Raw genomic sequence first — 20,769 nt, 5'->3', positions numbered from 1 at the left:
CTCAGACAGTGTAGCACACCTTCATTCCTGACTCTCCAACAGTGCAGCACTCCCTCAGTACTGGCCCTTCGACAGTGCACCACTCCCTCAGTACTGACACTTCAACAGTGCAGCACTCCCTCAGTACTGACCCCCTGACAGTGTAGCACACATTCATTACTGACTCTTCAACAGTGCAGCTCTCTCTTGGTTCTGACCCTCCAACAATGCAGTGCTCCCTCAGTACTGATCCTCCAACAGTACACCACTCCCTCAGTACTGACACTTCAACAGTGCAGCACTCCCTCAGTACTGACCCCCTGACAGTATAGCACACCTTCATTACTGACTCTTCAACGGTGCAGCTCTCTCTTGGTTCTGACCCTCCAACAATGCAGTGCTCCCTCAGTACTGACTCTTTGACAGTGCAGCGTTCCCTCAGTACTGGGCCTCCGACAGTACAGCACTCCTTCAAAACTGACCACCCAACAGTGCAGCACACCTTCAGTACTGACCCTCTGACAGTGCAGCGCACCCTCATTACTGACTCTCCAACAGTGCAGCTCTCCATCAGTACTGACCCTCCGGCAGTGCAGCGCTCCTTCAGTACTGATCTTCCGGCAGTACAGCACTCCCTCAGTACTGACTCTACAACAGTGCAGCGCTCCCTCAGTACTGGCCCCCTGACAGTGCAGCACTCCCTCAATACTGAGACTCCGACAGTACAGCATTGCCTCAGTACTGACCTTCTGACAGTGCAGCACTCCGTCAATACTGACCCTCCGACAGTTCAGCACTCCCTTGGTGCTGATGCTCTGACAGTGCAGTGCACCCTCATTACTGACTCTCCAACAGTGCAGCGCTCCCTCAGTACTGATCTTCCGGCAGTACAGCACTCCCTCAGTACTGACTCTACAACAGTGCAGCGCTCCCTCAGTACTGGCCCCCTGACAGTGCAGCACTCCCTCAATACTGAGACTCCGACAGTACAGCATTGCCTCAGTACTGACCTTCTGACAGTGCAGCACTCCGTCAATACTGACCCTCCGACAGTTCAGCACTCCCTTGGTGCTGATGCTCTGACAGTGCAGTGCACCCTCATTACTGACTCTCCAACAGTGCAGCGCTCCCTCAGTACTGATCTTCCGGCAGTACAGCACTCCCTCAGTACTGACTCTACAACAGTGCAGCGCTCCCTCAGTACTGGCCCCCTGACAGTGCAGCACTCCCTCAATACTGAGACTCCGACAGTACAGCATTGCCTCAGTACTGACCTTCTGACAGTGCAGCACTCCGTCAATACTGACCCTCCGACAGTTCAGCACTCCCTTGGTGCTGATGCTCTGACAGTGCAGTGCACCCTCATTACTGACTCTCCAAAAGTGCAGCACTCCCTCAGTACTGATCCTCTGACAGTGTAGCACACCTTCATTCCTGACTCTCCAACAGTGCAGCACTCACTCATTACTGACCCTCAGACAGTGTAGCGCACCCTCATAACTGACACTCCAACAGTGCAGCTCTTCATCAGCACTGACCCTCCGACAGTGCAGCACTCCCTCATTACTGACTCTCCAACAGTGCAGCTCTCCCTTGGTACTGACTCTCCGACAGTGCAGCGCTCCCTCAATACTGGCCCTTCGACAGTGCACCACTCCCTCAGTACTGACACTTCAACAGTGCAGCGCTCCCTCAGTACTGACCCCCTGACAGTGTAGCACACCTTCATTACTGACTCTTCAACGGTGCAGCTCTCTCTTGGTTCTGACCCTCCAACAATGCAGTGCTCCCTCAGTACTGACTCTTTGACAGTGCAGCGTTCCCTCAGTACTGGGCCTCCGACAGTACAGCACTCCTTCAAAACTGACCACCCAACAGTGCAGCACACCTTCAGTACTGACCCTCTGACAGTGTAGCGCACCCTCATTACTGATCTTCTGGCAGTACAGCACTCCCTCAGTACTGACTCTACAACAGTGCAGCACTCCCTCAGTACTGGCCCCCTGACAGTGCAGCACTCCCTCAATACTGACCCTCCAACAGTGCAGCACTCCCTCAGTACTGACCCTGTGACAGTGTGGCACTACCTCAGCACTGACCCTCCAACATTGCAGTGCTCCCTCAGTACTGGCTACCCAACAGTTCAGCACTCTCTCATTACCGACTCTCCAGCAGTGCAGCGCTCCCTCAGTGCTTACCCTCCGACAGTGCAGCACACCCTCAATACTGATTCTGTGACAGTGCGGCACAACCTCAGCACTGACCCTCCGACAGTACAGCACTCCCTCAGTACTGACCCTCCGACAGCACAGCACTCCCTCAATACTGTCCCTCCAACAGTGCAGCTCTCCATCAGTACTGGCCCTCCGACAGTGCAGCACTCACTCATTACTGACCCTCCAACAGTGCAGCTCTCCCTTGGTACTGACTCTCCAACAGTGCAGCGCTCCCTCAGTACTGGCCCTTCAACAGTGCACCACTCCTTCAGTACTGGCCCTCCGACAATGCAGCACTCCCTCAATACTGACCCTCCAACATTGCAGCATTGCCTCATTACTGACCTTCTGACAGTGCAGCTCTCCATCGGTACTGACCTTCCAACAGTTCAACACTCCCTCATTACTGACTCTCCAACAGTGCAGCTCTTCATTGGTACTGAGCCTCCGATACTGCAGCGGTCCCTCAGTGCTGACTCTCCAACAGTGCAGCGCTCCCTCAGTACTGACCCTCCCTCAGTTGGGAGAAATTGATTTTGATTCATGGGCCACTAGCACCAACAATGGGGAAAGAGGGAACTACAGCATTGGGGTGGCCTACACTTGAACCACACTGGGATCAGTGCCCAGGTGAATCACATAGTTAGGGCTGTAGAGTGAGCTTTAAACTAAATAGTGGAGGAATGGCCGGTTTGGGATGAAGGGAAAGTTAGAAAGTTGATGGGAAAGGACAAGGCAATAGTGCAGGCTAGCAATTTGGGTAATGATAACCAGAGTATGATAGGAAGGAACAGAATGTACAAATATAAGAGGGCAACAGCAAACAGGGTCAGAGTAGGGAAAACTGACAGAAAGACAGATTTAAAAGCTCTTTATATGAATGCTTCAGCATTTGTAACAAGGTGTATGAATTGATGGAAGAAATAGAAATAAAGGTGTTTGATATCACAGACATTAGAGGGATGTGTTTGCAACGTTATTAAGGTAGGGGGCTGAATATTCAGGAGTATTTGACATTTCTGAAGGAGAGAACAAAATGAAAAAGTCACAGGTTAGGTATGATAATGAAGGCTGAAATCAGTACAGTCATGAGAAATGATCTTGGCTCAGAAGATAAAGATGTGGAATCAGCTTGTTTGTAGATAATACAAGTAAGGGTAAGAAGCCACTGTTGGGAGTATTTTATATGTCACCAAACAGTAGTGATGTGGTAGGATTGATAATAACAGAAGAATAAATGGGGACTTGTGAGAAAAGTACTTCAATAATTGTGAACAAGTATAATCTGCTTATAAATTGGACAAAGCAAATTGGTGGAGGATGAGTTCATTGAACATATTCAGGACAGTTTCATCCAACAGCATATTCTAGAACTAATGAGGAAACAGGCAGGTTAATCTGTAATGAGGCAGGATTAGGAATGATTTCTTAGTAAAACATCATCTAGTCAAGAGTGATCATAACATGAAAGAATGTTACATTCAATTTGACGATGAGAAACCTGGGTCTGAAACTGGATCTTAAAGTTAAATAAAGGCAACTACAAAGGTCTGAACTCAGAGGTTGGTTGCAGTGGACTGGAAAAATATGTTGAAAGATAAGGCTGTAGATAGGGAGTGGCAGATATTTAATTCATAACTCTGAACAGCAATGTATTCCATTGACAAAGAATGACTCTATGAGAAGGATGCACAGTCCATAGTTAACTAAGAAACTTAAGTATGGCCATGGGGGAGGTGCCAGAGGATTGGAGAGCAGCTAATGTGGTTCTGCTATTTAATAAGGGTTGTAGAGATAAGCCAGGGAACTACAGGCTAGTTAATCTCACGTCAGTGGTAGGGAAACTATTGGAGAAAGTTCTGGAGGAAAGTGCCTATCTCCACATGGAGAGGCACTGTTTGATCAGGGATAGTCAGCATGGCTTTGTCAGAGGGAGGTCATGCCAAACAAATTTGATTGAATTTTTTGAGGAGGTGACCAGGTGTGTAGATGAGGGTAGTGCAGTTAATGTAGTTTATATGAATTTCAGCAAAGCTTTTGACAAGGTCCCACGTGGGAGACTTATAAAGAAGTCAAATGCACATGGGATACAGGGTAATTTGATAAGGTGGATTCAAAATTGGCTCAGTTGTAGGAGACAGAGGGTGATGACAGAAGGCTGCTTTAGTGACTGGAAGTCAGTGTCCAGTGGCATACCACAGGGATCTGTGCTGGGTCCCCTATTATTCGTCACTTATATAAACGACATAGATGACTATGTAGGGGGTAGGTTTAGTAAGTTGGTGGATGACACAAAGATTAGCTGGGTGGTTAACAGTGAGGTTGAGTGTCTTGGACTACAGGAAGATATAGACGGGATGGTCAAATGGGCAGATAAGTGGCAGATGGAAGTTAACCTTGAAAAGTGTGAGGTGATACACTTTGGAAGGAGTAATTTCACAAAGAAATATTCAATGAACTGCATGACATTAGGAAGTTCTGCGGAACAAAGGGACCTTGGCATGTGTGTCCATAGATCTCTGAAGGTGGAGAGGCATGTTAGTGGGGTGGTGAAAAAGGCATATGGGACGCCTGCCTTTATCAATCGAGGAATATGTTACAAAAGTAGGGAGGTCATGTTGGAATTGTATAGAACCTTGGTGAGGCCACAGCTGGAGTACTGTGTGCAGTTCTGGTCGCCACATTATAGGAAGGTTGTGATTGCATTGGTGGGGATGCAAAGGAGATTCACCAGGATGTTGCCTGGGATGAAATATTTAAGTTATGAAGAGAGGTTGGATAGACTTGGGTTATTTTTGTTGGAGCAGAGAAGGCTGAGGGGTGACCTGATCGAGTGTAAAAGATTATGAGGGGCATGGACAGGGTGGATAGGGAGCAGCTGTTCCCCTCAGTTGAAGGTCAGTCACGAGGGGACATTAGTTCAAGGTGAGGGGCAGGAGGTTTAGGGGGGATGTGAGGTGAAACTTTTTTACCTAGAGGGTGGTGACGGTCGGGAATGCACTGCCTGGGAGGGTGGTGGAGGTGGGTTGCCTCACATCCTTTAAAAAGTACCTGGATGAGCACTTGGCACATCATAACATTCAAGGCTATGGGCCAAGTGCTGGTAAATGGGATCAGGTAGGTAGGTCAGGTGTTTCTCACGTGTCAACGTAGACTCAATGGGCCAAAGGGCTTCTTCTGCACTGTGTGATACTGTGATGAATCACCAGGATATTCACACTGGGGAAAGGCCATTCGTCTGTTCAATCATAAGATTGAATTCACTCATTCATCCAATCTTCAGAGGCAGTTCACACTGGGCTGAGGCTGTTCACCTGCTCCATGTGCCAGACAGGATTCACTCAGTCATTTAAACTTCCAACACATCAGTGAGGTCTGTGTGTGTGTGTGTGTCCGAGCATGTGGGTGTGCATGTGTATGAGTTTGTGTGCCTGTGTGTGCTGCTTCTCATTAGCTGTAACACAAACCATCCTCTCCAAGCAGATGATGTTCCATCGAGCGATTTGAATGGTACCATTCAGGGATTCTTCATCCAGGGTGAAACCACAGGCTGACTGCGTCCTGTGTAAAACCTGACATCTACACAATCAGTAAAGCAAAATACTCGGATGCTGAAAATCTGAAATAAAAACAGAAAATGCTGGAAAAAACTCGGCAGGTCTGGCAGAATCTGTGTAGAGAGAAACAAAGTAAATGTTTCGAATCCGTATGATGCTTTGAAGAAGAGTCAAATGGATTCAAAACGTTAACTCTGCCTCTCACTCCACAGATGCTGCTAGACCTGCTGAGTTTTTCCAGCATTTTCTGTTTTTATCTACACAACCAGACCTCACTTCTCCTGGACAACATTCAGCATCTGTTGTTTTCCAGATCCCTTTCTTTCCCCTCACAATGGCCCTCAGATTGTTCACAGCTTCCTTGTGTGCATCATCCTCCAGAAACTGAACAGGACAAGCGATATAAATACAATGGTGACAAGAGCAGGTCAGAGGCTGGGAACTCTGTGCAGAATAGCCCACCTCCTGTCTCCCCAAAGCCGGTCCATATTCTATAAGGCACAAGTCAGGAATGTAATGGAATACTCTCCACTTCCCTGGATGAGTGCAACTCCAAAAATATTCAAGATTTTCCACACCTTCCAGGACAAAGCAGCCTGCTTGATTGATGGCCCATCCACCACCTTCAACATTCACTCCGTCCACCACCGATGCACAGTGACAGCAGCGTGTACCATCTACAAGATGCACCGCAGCAACTCACGAAGGCTCCTTTAACAACACCTTCCAAGCCTGTGACTTCTACCACCTAGGACAAGGACAGCAGATGCATGGATATACCACCACCTGGAAGTTCCCCTCCAAGCCATTCACCATCCTGATTTGGAAATATACCACTGTCAAATCACTGTTATTTGGTCAAAATCCTGGAACTCCCTCCCTAACAGCACTGTGGGTGTACCTACACCACATGGACTGCAGCAGTTCAATAAACTGGCTCGCCACCACTTCCTCAAGGGCAACTAGGGATGGACAATAAATACTTAATGCCCAAATCCCATTAATGAATAGAAAAATGTCCAATGTCTCCACTTTAAACACTTCATTGGTCTTACTAACAGGGAGCAATGGGATTGCTGCTATCACACGAATCAGTTCTGAAAAACTGTCACTCTGACTTTAAGGCTTCCTGGAGTAAGATACTGATCCAGATCTTCCCACCTAACACCAATGCACATCGCTATCCATGTTCCAGATTTTAAATTAATTATTCAATATAGAAAACATATATAATTTAATTCAGTTCTGAAGAAGAGTCATATTGGATTCAAAACATTAACTGTTTCTTTTTCCACAGATGCTGTCAGAACTGCTGAGTTTTTCCAGCACTTTGTTTTTATTTCAGGTTTCCAGCATCCTCAGTAATTTGCTTTTATATATCTTTTAACCCCTTTAAGTCTGATTGTTAATATCTATTAGCACTGCAAGAGATTGTCTTTGAGATCAGTTGTTTATAATCTGTGTTGTTTTGAAACTCACCCTTCTCCCTAACCTGTCCGAACCCATCTTGCCGGTTCACTTATTGAAACCAGGGACTCTCCTTGGTCTGAAGGTGACATTCCCTCTCTGCCCAGTTATTGCTTTAAGTCAGCCCTTGAATTGATTGTGCTTTTATCCTGATGTTACTGCAGTTCACTAAAAAATGTTGAAATGTTTGCTCCACACCCACAGGGTTTCATCTGTTAAAAGCCACAAAAAGAAAGATCCAAAACAAAAACAGAAATGCCTGGAAAAACTCAGCAGGTCTGGCAGCATCGGCATAGAAGAGCAAAGTTGACGTTTCGAGTCCTCATGACCCTTCAACAGAACTAAGTAGAAATAGGAAAGGGGTGAAATATAAGCTGGTTTGGGGTGGGGGGTGGCGGGGGGGGGGGGGGGGGGGGGGGGTGTGTGTGTGTGTGGGGGGGTGGTGGTGTGGTGGGGGGTGGGAGAGAAGGTGGGGTTGGGGGGTGCGTTATTGGGACAAGCAAGCAGTGATAGGAGGAGATAACCAAAAGATGTCACAGACAAAAGAACAAAGAGGTGTTGAACGTGGCAATATTATCTGAAAGAATGTGCTAATTAAGAGTGGAGAGCAGGATAAGCAAGGTAGCTCTAGTGGGGGTGGGGTGAAATAAGCAATGGGTGGAATACATTTAAAAATAATGGAAATAGGTGGGAAAAGAAAAATCTATATAAATTATTGGAAAAAACAAAAGGGAGGGGGAAGAAACGGAAATGGGGTGAGGATGGAGGAGGGAGTTCAAGATCTAAAGTTGTTGAACTCAATATTCAGTCCAGAAGGCTGTAAAGTGCCTATTCAGAAGATGAGGTGCTGTTCCTCCAGTTTGCGTTGAGCTTCACTGGAACAATGCAGCAAGCCAAGGACAGACATGTGGGCAAGAGAGCAGGGTGGAGTGTTAAAATGGCAAGTGACAGGGAGGTTTGGGTAATGCTTGTGGACAGACCGAATGTGTTCTGCAAAGCGGTCACCCAGTCTGCGTTTGGTCTCTCCAATGTAGAGGAAACCGCATTGGGAGCAACGAATGCAGTGGACTAAGTTGGGGGAAATGCAAATGAAATGCTGCTTCACTTGAAAGGAGTGTTTGGGCCCTTGGACGGTGAAGAGAGAGGAAGTGAAGGGGCAGGTGTTGCATCTTTTGCGTGGGCATGGGGAGGTGCCGTAGGTGGGGGTTGAGGAGTAGGGGGTGATGAAGGAGTGGACCAGGGTGTCCCAGAGGGAACGATCCCTACAGAATGCCACCGGGGGGGAAGAAAGGAAGATGTGTTTGGTGGTGGCATCATGCTGGAGTTGGCGTAAATGGTGGAGGATGATCCTTTGAATGCAGAGGCTGGTGGGGTGATAAGTGTGGACAAGGGGGACCCTATCATATTTCTGGGAGGAGAAGGCGTGAGGGTGGATGTGTGGGAGGTGGGCCAGTTGAGGGCCCTGTCAACTACCGTGGGTGGAAAACCTCGGTTAAGGAAGAAGGAGGACATGTCAGAGGAACTGTTTTTGAAGGTAGCATCATCAGATCAGATGCAATGGAGGCGAAGGAACTGAAGGATGGAGTCCTTACAGGAAGAGGGGTGTGAGGAGCTGTGGTCGAGGTAGCTGTGGGAGTTGGTAGGCTTGTAATGGATAATGGTGGACAGTCTATCACCAGAAATTGAGACAGAGAGGTCAAGGAAGGGAAGGAAAGGACCATGTGAAAATGATGGAGGGGTGGAGATTGGAAGCAAAATTAATAAATTTTTCCAGGTCCCGACGAGAGCATGACAGAAAGATCCTGTTTTCCCCTGGAGTTTGAGACAAATCAGCTTCCAAAATGATGCAGAGTTTTAGCCAATGAGGGATATCTGGGCCAGTCCCGCCCCTCATTCACTGGAGGACCAGCAGCTTCCGTTCAAGTCCCGCCCCCTCTTCCTATTGGTCCAAAGCTGCCGTCAACCAGACGGGCATTGTGATATGGAGCATGCGCAGTGCGAGTGACGTTCATGGACAGACGTTTGTTTGTCGCATCTTCAGGCGGTGAGCATTCGATGACACAGTGGCGGTATTAGGGTCCGTGGATGGGCGGGAAGGTTTCATAAACACCCATTATAGGCGAGAAATTCCAACCAAGAGGCTACCGGCTCCGCGGCTGCACCAAGCGGCAGCTATGGGCCCTTCCCCGGTTATGAAACCCGGGTTAACGGTCTCCACCTTTATCGGGGGCAAAGAGCAGCAGGAAGCATGTGCAGCCGCCATCTTTCTAGGGGGCAACTTGTAGCAGGGCGCATGCGCTTTCATCACTGGCTGAAGGAATATGTGAATGAGGAGCAGGAGCAGACCATTCGGCTCCTCCAGCCTGCTTCACCATTCAATAAGATCATGGCTGAACTGACTGTAACCTAAACCCCACATTCCTGCCTACCCCCGATAACCTTCTGCCCTCTTTGTTTGTCAGGAATCTATGTAGCTCTGCCTTAAAAATAAAAGACTCTGCTTCCACCGGCTTTTGAGGAAGAGAGCTCCAAAGACTCACGACCCTCTGAGAGAAAAAAAACTCCTCATCAGTGATCCCTAGTTCTCGATTCTCCCACATCTACTCTGTCAAGGCCCCTCAGGATCTTGAACAAAAATGAAAATACCTGGAAAAACTCAGCAGATCTTACAGCATCTGCGGAGGGGGATACAGTTGATGTTTCGAGTCTGTATGACCCTTCATCAGACCCTCCCCTCAGGATCTTAAAGGTTTCAATCAAGTCGCCTCTTACTCTCCTAAACTTCAGTGGACATGAGCCTCGCCTGTCCAACCTTTCCTCAAGGCAATCTGCCCATTCTTGGTATTAATCTGGTAAACCTTCACTGAACTGCTTCTAATGCATTTATATCCTTCCTCAAATAAGTAGACCAATACTGTACACTACTCCAGATCTCTCACGAGTGTCCTGTACAACTGAAGCATAACCTTCCTACTTTTGTATTCGATTTCCCTCACAATAAAGAATAACATTCTGTTAGCTTTCCTAATTACTTGCTTACCTGAGAGAATGTTGTGAATTTCTGTCCTGGACTGACAGGGATGGATTTTGCAAACTCCCTTTCCAGGGGGTTAGATGGGAAGGATTTACACACAGCAAACTCAAATCGAGAGATATGTTTGTCATCTCTGATATGGGTCAAATTCTGATTGGGTTGGGCAGGTAATGTGGACAGAATGTTTCCACTTGTAGGTCTAACCAATACTGGGGGTCATGAACACACAATAGATATGAATAAATCCAAGAAGAACACAGGAGATATATGTTTCTTCAGACAGCTATGAAAATGTGGAACTCACTACTACTGGATGTGGTTGAGAAAAATAACATATTAAAAGGAAACTAGACAAGAACATGGGAGAAAAGGGATTAGAACGATGAGCTGAAAGCCTGAGATGGGGTTGGCAGAATGGGGGACACTTGGGTGGACTAGAAACACCAGTACAAACTAGATAGACTGAATGGCCTGTTTGTTTCATGTATATTCCATGTAAATCTTTGTAACTTACTTTACAGGATAATAGAGGAGGATTTGCAGTCAGGAAAAGCAAACCAAACCTCACGTCTGACAGGGTCAATCAGTTCATTGGAATCTGAAGATTCGTACATCTGAAGGGATTTAATTGACTGCCTCAGCTGGAAACTGGTGAGAGGCTGTTCACCTGCTCCTCCTGTGGGAAGGGATTGATAGAGCTGGTAAACATGCTGACACGTCAGCGAACTCACAATAGCGAGAGACCATTCACCTGCTCCGTGTGTGGGAAGAAATTCATGTGTTCATCCAACCTGCTGGCACACCAGCTCGATCACATTGATGAGGATCCTCTTCAATACTCTGACTCTGAGAAAAGCTTTGAAATCTCTGAGGAACTGGTCCAACAGCAGCGAGTTCACACTGACGAGAGACCGTTCAGCTGCTCCCACTGCGGGAAGAGGTTCAGGCTGTCCTCCCGCCTTGCGGAGCACCAGCTCCTTCACACACATGAGAGACCGTTCAGCTGCTCTCACTGTGGGGAGTCGTTCAGTGAGTCAGTGCATCTCACTGAGCACCAGCGAGTTCACACCAAGGACAGGCCGTTCAGCTGCTCCCAGTGTGGGAAGAGATTCACTCAGTCCTCCCATTACACTGAGCACCAATTGGTTCACTCAGAAAAGAGACCTTTTAAATGTATTGAATGTGAGAAGACCTTCAAAAGAAGCATTAATTTGCTGAGACACCAGCGCATTCACACTGGGGAGAGGCCGTACCCCTGTTCCGTGTGTGGGAAGAGATTCACTCATTCAATTCACCTTCTGACACACAAGCGTGTTCACACTGGGGAGAGGCCTTTCCTCTGCTCTGTGTGTGGGAAGACATTTACTCGATTTTCACACCTTTTGACACACGAGAGTATTCACACTGGAGAGAGGCCGTTCAACTCCTCCACATGTAGGAAGGGATGCGTTCAGCCAGCTGACCTGCTGAAGCACCAGTGGGTGCACACTGGGGAGAGGCCATTCACCTGCTCAGTGTGTGGAAAGGGATTCACTCGATCCTGCTATCTGCTGAAGCACCAGCGAGTTCACACCGGGGAGAGGCCGTTCCTCTGTTCCATGTGTGGGAAGAGTTTCCCTCGTTTGTCCCATCTTGTGATACATGAGCGTGTTCACACCGGTGAGAGGCCGTACCTTTGCCCCGTGTGCAAGAAGAGATTTACTTGTTTACAACACCTGCTGAGACATCGGACTGTTCACACTGGGGAGAGGGCGTTCACCTGCCCTGTGTGTGGGAAGGGTTTCACTGAGTCATCCAGCCTCCAGAGACACCGACGCACTCACACTGAGGACAGGCCGTTCACCTGCTCTATTTGTGGCAAGAGATTCGCTCAGTTGTCCTACTACACTGAACACCAACGCGTTCACTCTGATAAGAGACCTTTTCAATGTTCTGAATGCAGGAAGAGCTTTAAAAGAAGCAATGACTTGCTGAAACACCAACGCACCCACACTGGGGAGAGGCCCTTCCTTTGCTCCGAGTGTGGGAAGGGATTCGCTCATTCGTCCGGCCTGCTGAGGCACCAACGCACTCACAGCGGGAAGAGGCTGTTCACCTGCTCTGAGTGTGGGAAGGGATTCATTGATTCATCCCGCCTGCTGAGACACCAGCGAGTTCACACTGGGGCAAAACCGTTCACCTGCTCTGTGTGTGAGAAGCGATTTACTCAGTCTTACAGCCTGCTGAAACATAAGCGGCTTCACATGTTACCGACAAAGTTAGAATCGGTTGTTGCTGTTACGAATCACGTCCAGGACTGAACCTTTTCTCCTTTCTAACTTTAGATTATTTCAGTTCTCAGACATTCAGTTACTCTCATGGACAAGTCCCAGCTCCCTATACCTTCCCGAGTTTCTCTCTTAGCCTTGAGATCCAGGGAAGGTATCAGTAACATGCACTGGATCAGGAAACCCAAACTCAGCCTGTTAATCAGTTCAGCTACTGGACTTAGTGTGGGTCCCATAGCATCTCTCTCACCTTCGATGTGTGAATAGAGCATCACATCTGTAAACATAGTTTATATTGAAATCCATTCAGTAAATATATTGGAGAGGAGCCTGCAGGTTGATGAGACTCTGTTAAACTGTCAGTGTGCTCCTGTACTGCTCTGTGTTTTGCCTGTAATGGAAAATGCCTGAACCTTTGTCCCAGTGGAACCTTTCTGTTATGAAATGTGGGTGAATATTAACGAGCCTCACATCCTCACTCATGTCTGCTGCAATTGTGTAGAAAGGGGATGTGTAAAGAGCTGGTCTTTGTATGGAGATGTAAACCAAGGAAATGGTACCTGTGTGATAGTGACACAGCCTTGTGCTCACACTCAGAACAATGCTTAGATATCCTTGTGGTTTGAACAGGGCCAGATCACGAACGGAGTGAACAGGTTAAATATAAATATCTCCAGTGTAGCTGCAGCTTGTTAGATCAGAGCTGGGGAGAAGGGAACTCTGAATCCACTGTATTATCTCTGTTCTCTGGATCGGGTAACTATGTTTTTTGAATATAATGGTATTTTATTCAAGAAATATATTCACAGCTCAAAGGCTGAATTGTAACTTACATCAAAAAAATTCATAACATTTAAAATATAGACTAAATAATCAAGTTAAAAACATGGAAACCTGACAATCATGTAATGATAAAAATAGATAAAATCAGCAGCTAACAGGGAAGTGGTGAACATGATATTAAAAGAAGGAATATTGAATTAAAATTACATACCAATACACTATTCCTGAAGAAAAAATGATGACATTTATAGATACTTTATTGAGGACTGGAATCATGTAAGAAATTACTCTGTATGATTGCAGTGCTGTTAATAAAGTCAGGAAAAGACAATCTGTTGTTGTGAGTTTGATTATCTGGTGTCTGAAACCACAAGATTCAATATTTAGAGTCAACAAGATGAACAAGGAAATATGTCACAGCCCAATATTCCAGCTCGATATTCACAGGAGAAATTCTGTTATCTAACACCTGGAGTGGAAAGAACAGAGAAAGATCCAACTGTAAGAAACCCTCAAATCATTTGTAAATATCTTTCAAATGCTGACAGATTCCAACCGTCAGTTTCCATTACATTGAAGTCAGTGGAAGGTGAGAGAGATTAAAGGTTCCGTATATAAACACAACTTCATGTTGTCATCGCTTTACATTGATAGAATCAGGAGTGTCACATTAAACATTTTAAATCCTCATCATGATTACCATCATTTTCAGGCTTCAAACTTAATCCTGTTTCACATTCAGTCAGGAATAGATCACAGTTTTACACCAATCTCTGATTTGACTGCAGGTTTCCAGCATTCACCATTGTTCTTCCTGACTCTAAACACAGTTGCAAAGGAGCCTTCTGTTCTGTGTCTAGGAGCTCTGAACATTGGAAGAGTGCGGCTGGACCACATTTCTTACACACCTCAGGATTAACCTGCAAGTTCAATCCTGGATGTAACTAACAACAAGAGTAACAGAATCCAACTCCTGCAGTCAGTTGTGAACTCGCTGGTGTCTCACCAGGTGGGATGACTGAGTGAATCCCTTCCCACATGTGGAGCAAGTGAACGGCCTCTCCCAAGTTTGAACTCGCTGGTGTGTCATTAGATCAGACGACTGAGTGAATCCCTTCCCACACCTGGAGCAGTTGAACGGCCTCTCCCCAGTGTGAACTCACTGGTGTATCAGAAGGTGGCACGACTGAGTGAATCCCTTCCCACACCCAGAGCAGGTGAATGGCTTCTCTCCATTGTGAACTCACTGGTGTGTCAGAAGGTGAGATGACCGAGTGAATCCCTTTCCACACTTGGAGCAGATGAATGGCCACTCCCCACTGTGAAGTCGCTGGTGTGTTCGCAGATACTTCTTGCTTTTAAAGCTCTTCTCACAGTCAGAACATTTAAAAGGTCTCTGGTCACTGTGTACAAGTTGATGTTCAGTAAGACGGGATGACAGTGAATCCCTTCCCACAGTCCCCAAATTTCCATGGTTTCTCAACGGTCCTGGTGTCCTCGTGTATCTCCAGGTTGGACGATCAGTTGAAGCCTCGTCCTCACCCAACACCTGTACGGTTTCTTCCTGCTGCGAATGGTGATGTTTTTCAGGCTGTTGTAACTGGTTAAAGCCACAGCCAGTTCACTGGAACACTCTCACTTGGGTGTGTGAATATCTCGGTTCTTTTCCTCCTGTAAAAGGAGTTTACCAGAGTTATCATTGTAAACACAAGATAGAAATTCAGAACAGAAAATTCTAGTTTCCTCTTTCATTCCCCCAAATCTATAAATCTCTGTCCCACACACTGCTCTCCCTCTCTGCTCATTGTTCCAGATTCAGTGTCCAGTCTCCTAATTATTGTTTTCTCTTCTTCAAATTCTCCCTCCTCCTGTCCTTAAACTGGTGACTCAAGCTGTGGATCAATTCCACTCCTTCACTTTAATTCCACCAAATACTTTGGGTCAAAACAGCAAATTATCTTTCATGTCTCTATTAGTATTTTTCCATAAACAGAAATAACCACCTTTTCCCTATTGGACCTTTGGTTCAGGTGGATGCCTAAGTGAAGCCGGAAGCGACAGATAGATTCCGGACCAATAGAAAGGGAGGGGGCGTGGTTGGAGGACCGAGTGAGAACAGCTTGTCCTCCAACCAATCGGAGTGAATAAAGGGCGGGGCCTTATCCTCGGGGCATGAGTCTCGCGCAGGCGCGGTGCAGGAGCAGGATGCAGGCGGTGCTGTGGCATCCACGGGGAGAGAGTTGACCCCGGGCAGGAGAGGAATATAGTCAGTGGGTGGACTGAAAGACTTCACAAGTATCTTTTGTACGTCTCAGGATCCGAATAAGAATCTAGAGTTTCCGCGTTTTGACCAAACGCACCAATAGCAGTGGGGCTTCCGATGACAGCCCCGGGGTAACGGCCGCCATCTTGACAGCTGGAAAGTGCAGAGGTGCGCATGCGCGGTCATCCCTCTCCTTGTCAGCAGTAGAGAATGTTGTGTTTTGTTCTGTCAAAGGGTCATGAGGACTCGAAACGTCAACTCTTTTCTTCTCCGCCGATGCTGCCAGACCTGCTGAGTTTTTCCAGGTAATTCTGTTTTTGTTTTGGATTTCCAGCATCCGCAGTTTTTTTGTTTTTATCTATCCTGGACTGACAGGGATGGATTTTGGAAACTCCTTTTACAGGGGATTAAATGGGAAAAGATTTCAGGTATCAGTGTGATTGGAATAGCACCGAGATATTCAAAATCCTGGTCAGATCACACCTGGAGAACTGAGGGAGTTCTGGACACCACAGCGTAAAAGGACATGCTGTGTAGGCCTCGGAGGAAGTGCAGATTTATCTTAATGACATAAAAGCAAAACTCTGGGGATGCTAAGTTTGGAATGAAAATAGAAATTCTCGAAAAACTCAGCAGGTCTGGTGGCATACATGGTGAGAGAAACAGAGTTAACATTTCAAATCCAATATGACTGTTCTCCAGTTCCAGCATTTTCTGTTTTATTTACCTTACCTGAACCTGGACTCCAAGGGTTAAATTAGGATGAGTTACATAAATCAGTTATTATGGCACAGAAAGGCCATTCCTCCCATCAAGTCCATGCTGGCTCTCTACAGAGCAATCCAGTCAGCCTGATTTTCCCTTCTCTATACTTAAACCTCAAGTGTGTGTCTCGGTTCCTTTCTAAAATCATTGATGAACTCTGCTTCCTCCACCCTCATAGGTAGCGAGTGCTGAGTATTCCCATTCACTGTGAAAAAAATATTCTTCCCGATATCTCCCTTGTATCCCTTGCCAGAACATTAAATGTGCTCCCTAATCCTTGTACTGTCACCTAATGAAAACAGCTTTTCCCTTGTACATTTCATCTAAATCTGTCAAAATCTTGTGCACCTCTATCAAATCTCCCCTCAGCTTTTGGTCCAAGGAGAAACCCAGCTTCTGCAAACTAACCTTGTAGCTAAATTCCATTTTCCCTGGAACCATTCTGGTAAATCTACTGTGCATCCTCTGATTGAGCCTCATATCCTCCTTCGGGTGTGGTGAACAGAACTGGACACAAGAATCTTCTTCTGACCTAACCGGAGCTTTATAAAGGTTCAGCATATTTTCCCTACTTTTGTACTCAATGTCTCTATTTATTAAGCCCAAAATCCCATATATTTTCCTAACTGCTCTCTCAGTCTGGCATGCCACCTTCAAAGACCTGTGTACGTGAACTCCCAGGTCTCTTTGTCCCTGCACACTCTTTAGAACTGTATCATGAAGTGTATATTGCCTCTCCCTATTCCTTCTACCAGAATTCATCACCTCATTGTGAGTTCTGAAGAAGAATCATATTGGACTCAAAATGTTAACTCTGTTTCTCTCTCTACAGCTTCTGCCAGACCTGCTGAGTTTTTCCAGCACTTTCTCTTTTTACCTCATTTGAAGGTTATATTCCCTGGAATTTAGAAGATTAAGAAGTGTTTTGATCAAAGCTTTCAGGATATTAATTGGAACTGGTAGGGTAGATAGAGAGAAATGACTCCCACTGTTGGGGAATCTAGGACGTAGGGGACGTAGTTTGAAAGTTGGTGTCAGATTTTTCAGGAGTGAATTTGGAAACACTTCTCCATGTAAGCTCGGTAGAAATTAGGAGCTCTACTCATCAAATGGCAGTTTATGCCAGGTCAATGTTAATTTTAAACCTGACACTGATGAATCATTGTTAACCAAAGGTATTAAGGGACATGGGGCAAAGTGTCACCGATCAGCCATCATCTCATTTCATGGTGGAACAGGCTCGAGGAGCTAAATGGCCAAATCTTAGAATCGTTGAAACTTACAGCACAGAAGGAGACCATTCAACCCTTTGTGCTTGTGCTGTCTCTTTGAAAGCGCAGTCATGTTTAGACCAACACACCCACTTTCTGTTTGTAACCATGTGAGTTCCTCATTCCCAAATCCCTGTCAACTTCCTTTTAAAATTCCTTATAGGATCAGATTCCAGTACCTTTTCAGGTCGAGAGTTCCAGATCCTGACAACCCTCTGTCAGTGTAGAAACTGCTGAATCCGATATTGAGTCTGGAAGGTTGTTAAGTGCCAGATTGAAAGATGAGCTGCTGTTCCTCAAGCTCCCATTGGAACAGTTCAGGAGGCCAAGGACAGAGAGGTCAGAGTGGGGGTGGGGCAGAGAATTAAAATGACAAGTGACTGGAAACGCAGGGTCAAGCTCACAGACTGAACGGAGGTTGTTCCACAAAGTGATCACCCAATCTGTGTTTGATCTTCCCAATGCAGAGCAGACCACATGGTCAGCACTGAATACAAAAACTAAATTGCAAGTAGTACAAGTAAATCACTGTTCGGTTTCATGGTTCAAAATCTTGGGAACAGCCTGAAGAAAGATTCTTTATTTGAAGAGTAAAGATTGCAAAGTCAAGCAAACTGATCATCAGAATGTTAAATTCTGAATATTAAATTCTATTCCAGTTATAAGGATTTTTAATATCAATAGAAATGAACCCCGTGTGTCCGAATGAACACCGTTCAGTCCTGGATGTGATTAATCCAGCAGAATCCAAGCCCTGCAGTCACTGGTGAACTGGCTGGAGTTTCAGCAGTTCAGATGATCAATTAAATCACTTCTCACACGCGGAGAAGGTGAACAGTCTCTGCCCAGTGTGAACTCAGTGTTGTCTCTATTGAACATGATGGTTTTCCCATGTACCAGCTGCCCTTGTCTTTCTGGTTGGTGGGGTTTGTTGGTTTGGGAAATTCTGTTAAAATTCTGCTTGAGGTGCAGATGGATGAAATCCATCTCCTTTTCCCCTCTTCCAACTCGCTCTCTCTCTGTCTCTCACTCTCTCCTACCATAAAGGTCAGAGGCTTGTGTAGGCCCAAACTGGGTGGCAGGTTCCCTTCCCTAAAGAACATTAGTGAACCTGTTGGATTTTTAGGACAATCCAATACTTTGATGGTCACTTTTTCTTGTTTTAAATTCATTTTACAGGGTATCGGAAAGGGAGGATTTGGAAGTGGGAATCTCAAACCAAGCATCAGATCAAGGCCTGACAGAGACACTCAAATCATCAGGACCTGAATACCATTGGAGTTTGAACATGGAAGGAAAAAGCACTGTTCATAGTGAGGAGAAACTGTACACGTGTTCTGTGTGTGGACGAAGATTCAACCAATCATCTGGCCTTTCGAAACACAAGTGCAGTCACGACCGGGTGAATCGTTGGAAATGTGGGGACTGTGGGAAAGGATTTAATTACCCGTCTGAGCTGGAAATTCATCGGCGCAGTCACACCGGGGAGAGGCCGTTCACCTGTCCCGACTGTGGGAAGGGATTCACTTGTTCATCTACCTTGCTGACACACCAGCGAGTTCACACTGGGGAGAGACCATTCACCTGCTCTGAGTGTGGGAAGAGATTCACTCGGTCAACCATCCTTCTGAAGCATCAGCGAGTTCACACTGGGGAGAGACCTTTTAAATGCCCAGACTGCGGGAAGTATTATAAAAGTTCTGGGGAAGTAATGCGCCATCAACGTGTTCACACTGACGAGAGACCATTCAGGTGCTCTCATTGTGGGTCAGCGTTCAGGCAATCATCCGAACTCACCGTACATCAGCGCATTCACGCTGGAGAGAGACCGTTCACTTGCTCCGAGTGTGGGAAGGGATTCATTCAGTCATCCCACCTGCTGACACACCATCTAGTTCACACTGGGGAGAGGCCATTCACCTGCTCCAAGTGTGGGAAGGGATTCACGTGTTCATCTCACCTGCTGACACACCAGCGCACTCACACTGGTGAGCGGCCATTCACCTGCTCTGACTGTGGGAAGAGATTCACTCAGTCATCTGCCCTGCTGAAACATCAGCGAGTTCACAATGGGGAGAAGTTGTTCACTTGCTCTGAGTGTGGGAAGGGTTTCACTCAGTCATCCAACCTGCTGACACACTGGCGGGTTCATAATGGGGAGAGACCATTCACCTGCTCTGAGTGTGGAAAGGGATTCACTCAGTCATCCACGCTGCTGAGACACCAGCAAGTTCACAAGTAACTAGAGTGAAGGAATTTTGCGACTGAACCATGTTCATTGGGGTCTGTTTCTGCTGATGTTAATGAATTCCAGCCCAGTTATAGAACATAAGAAATAGGAACAGGAGTAGACCATTCAGCCCCTCGATTCTGCTCCGCCATTCAATAAGATCATGGCTGATCATCTTGTGTTTCCATTTCCACATTCCCATCTAACCCTGATAACCTTTGATTCCCACCTTTGATTCCCATATTATGGATAAAAGTCAAATAAATCAGCTTTGTGTAAAACACACAATATGTTGAGTCTTTTAAATGTTTCTAACACAAGTTAGTTTATTTTGAAGGGCTCTCCCACTCCCCTATCTCCTCAATTCTCACCTCCAACAACAAGTGAGAGGAACTCATGAGCTTCATTGTCACTAAGATTGAAACAATCTGATCAGCTGCCCCTGCTGCTTCCCTCCCTTCCAATAGCCCACTGGGACAAACTCTCTTACGTTCTCCTGTCCTGGGCCTGAACTCATAACTTTCTCTACTTTCCCTGTGACCTCCCCTCAGGCAGGTTTCCTTTGGCCTTTCCAGGTTGGATGATTAGACAATCAGTTGAAGTCTCGTCCTCAGACAAAGCCCAGAGTGAGACTGGGGTGGGGTGTAAGAGTTGTGGGAGCTAGGGAGGGGCACGAGACGGTTAAGAGTTGTGAGAATGCAGGGGGTTTAGTTATGAAAGCTGGGGAGGGGCGTGTGGAGCAGTCATTTTTTCACTGGTCTTTACGATGGAGGCAGTGATGGGGCCTCAGACCTCATTCTCTGGACACGTGAATAATCACAAGAAAAGAAACACTCGTAATGGAGCCTCGAACCCGATGGCAGGACTGTCCCAGCTAAGTCTCCGCTCCACAGCTGCTATTGCTGCCCCAGAGGACATGACAGCAACTCCTCAGCGC

General features: G+C 46.5%; 1 protein-coding gene and 1 pseudogene across 3 annotated transcripts; one reads left to right on the top strand and one right to left on the bottom strand.

Annotated features, from left to right (window-relative positions):
• LOC121270327 overlaps nucleotides 1-9,482 on the bottom strand; it is a 34,549-nt pseudogene extending 25,067 nt beyond the window's left edge.
• On the top strand, nucleotides 9,221-20,481 carry LOC121270184 (zinc finger protein 239-like). Of its 3 annotated transcripts, XM_041175490.1 has the most exons (3): nucleotides 9,221-9,263; nucleotides 10,775-11,912; nucleotides 18,782-18,975. In XM_041175490.1, the coding sequence occupies exons 2-3, from the start codon at nucleotides 10,961-10,963 to the stop codon at nucleotides 18,841-18,843; spliced, it is 1,014 nt and encodes a 337-aa protein (XP_041031424.1). In that variant the 5' UTR covers nucleotides 9,221-9,263; nucleotides 10,775-10,960; the 3' UTR covers nucleotides 18,844-18,975. The 3 variants fall into 3 exon arrangements, with proteins under 3 accessions (XP_041031424.1, XP_041031422.1, XP_041031423.1); XM_041175488.1 differs by lacking the exon at nucleotides 18,782-18,975 and having other exon boundaries at nucleotides 10,775-13,609; XM_041175489.1 differs by lacking the exons at nucleotides 9,221-9,263; nucleotides 10,775-11,912 and adding an exon at nucleotides 15,751-15,871 and having other exon boundaries at nucleotides 18,782-20,481.
• Nucleotides 20,482-20,769: the final 288 nt, after the last annotated feature.

Source organism: Carcharodon carcharias, chromosome 27, assembly GCF_017639515.1.
Source record: "Carcharodon carcharias isolate sCarCar2 chromosome 27, sCarCar2.pri, whole genome shotgun sequence".
Lineage (NCBI taxonomy): Eukaryota > Metazoa > Chordata > Chondrichthyes > Lamniformes > Lamnidae > Carcharodon > Carcharodon carcharias.
This window is presented reverse-complemented; position numbering and strand designations above follow the sequence as displayed.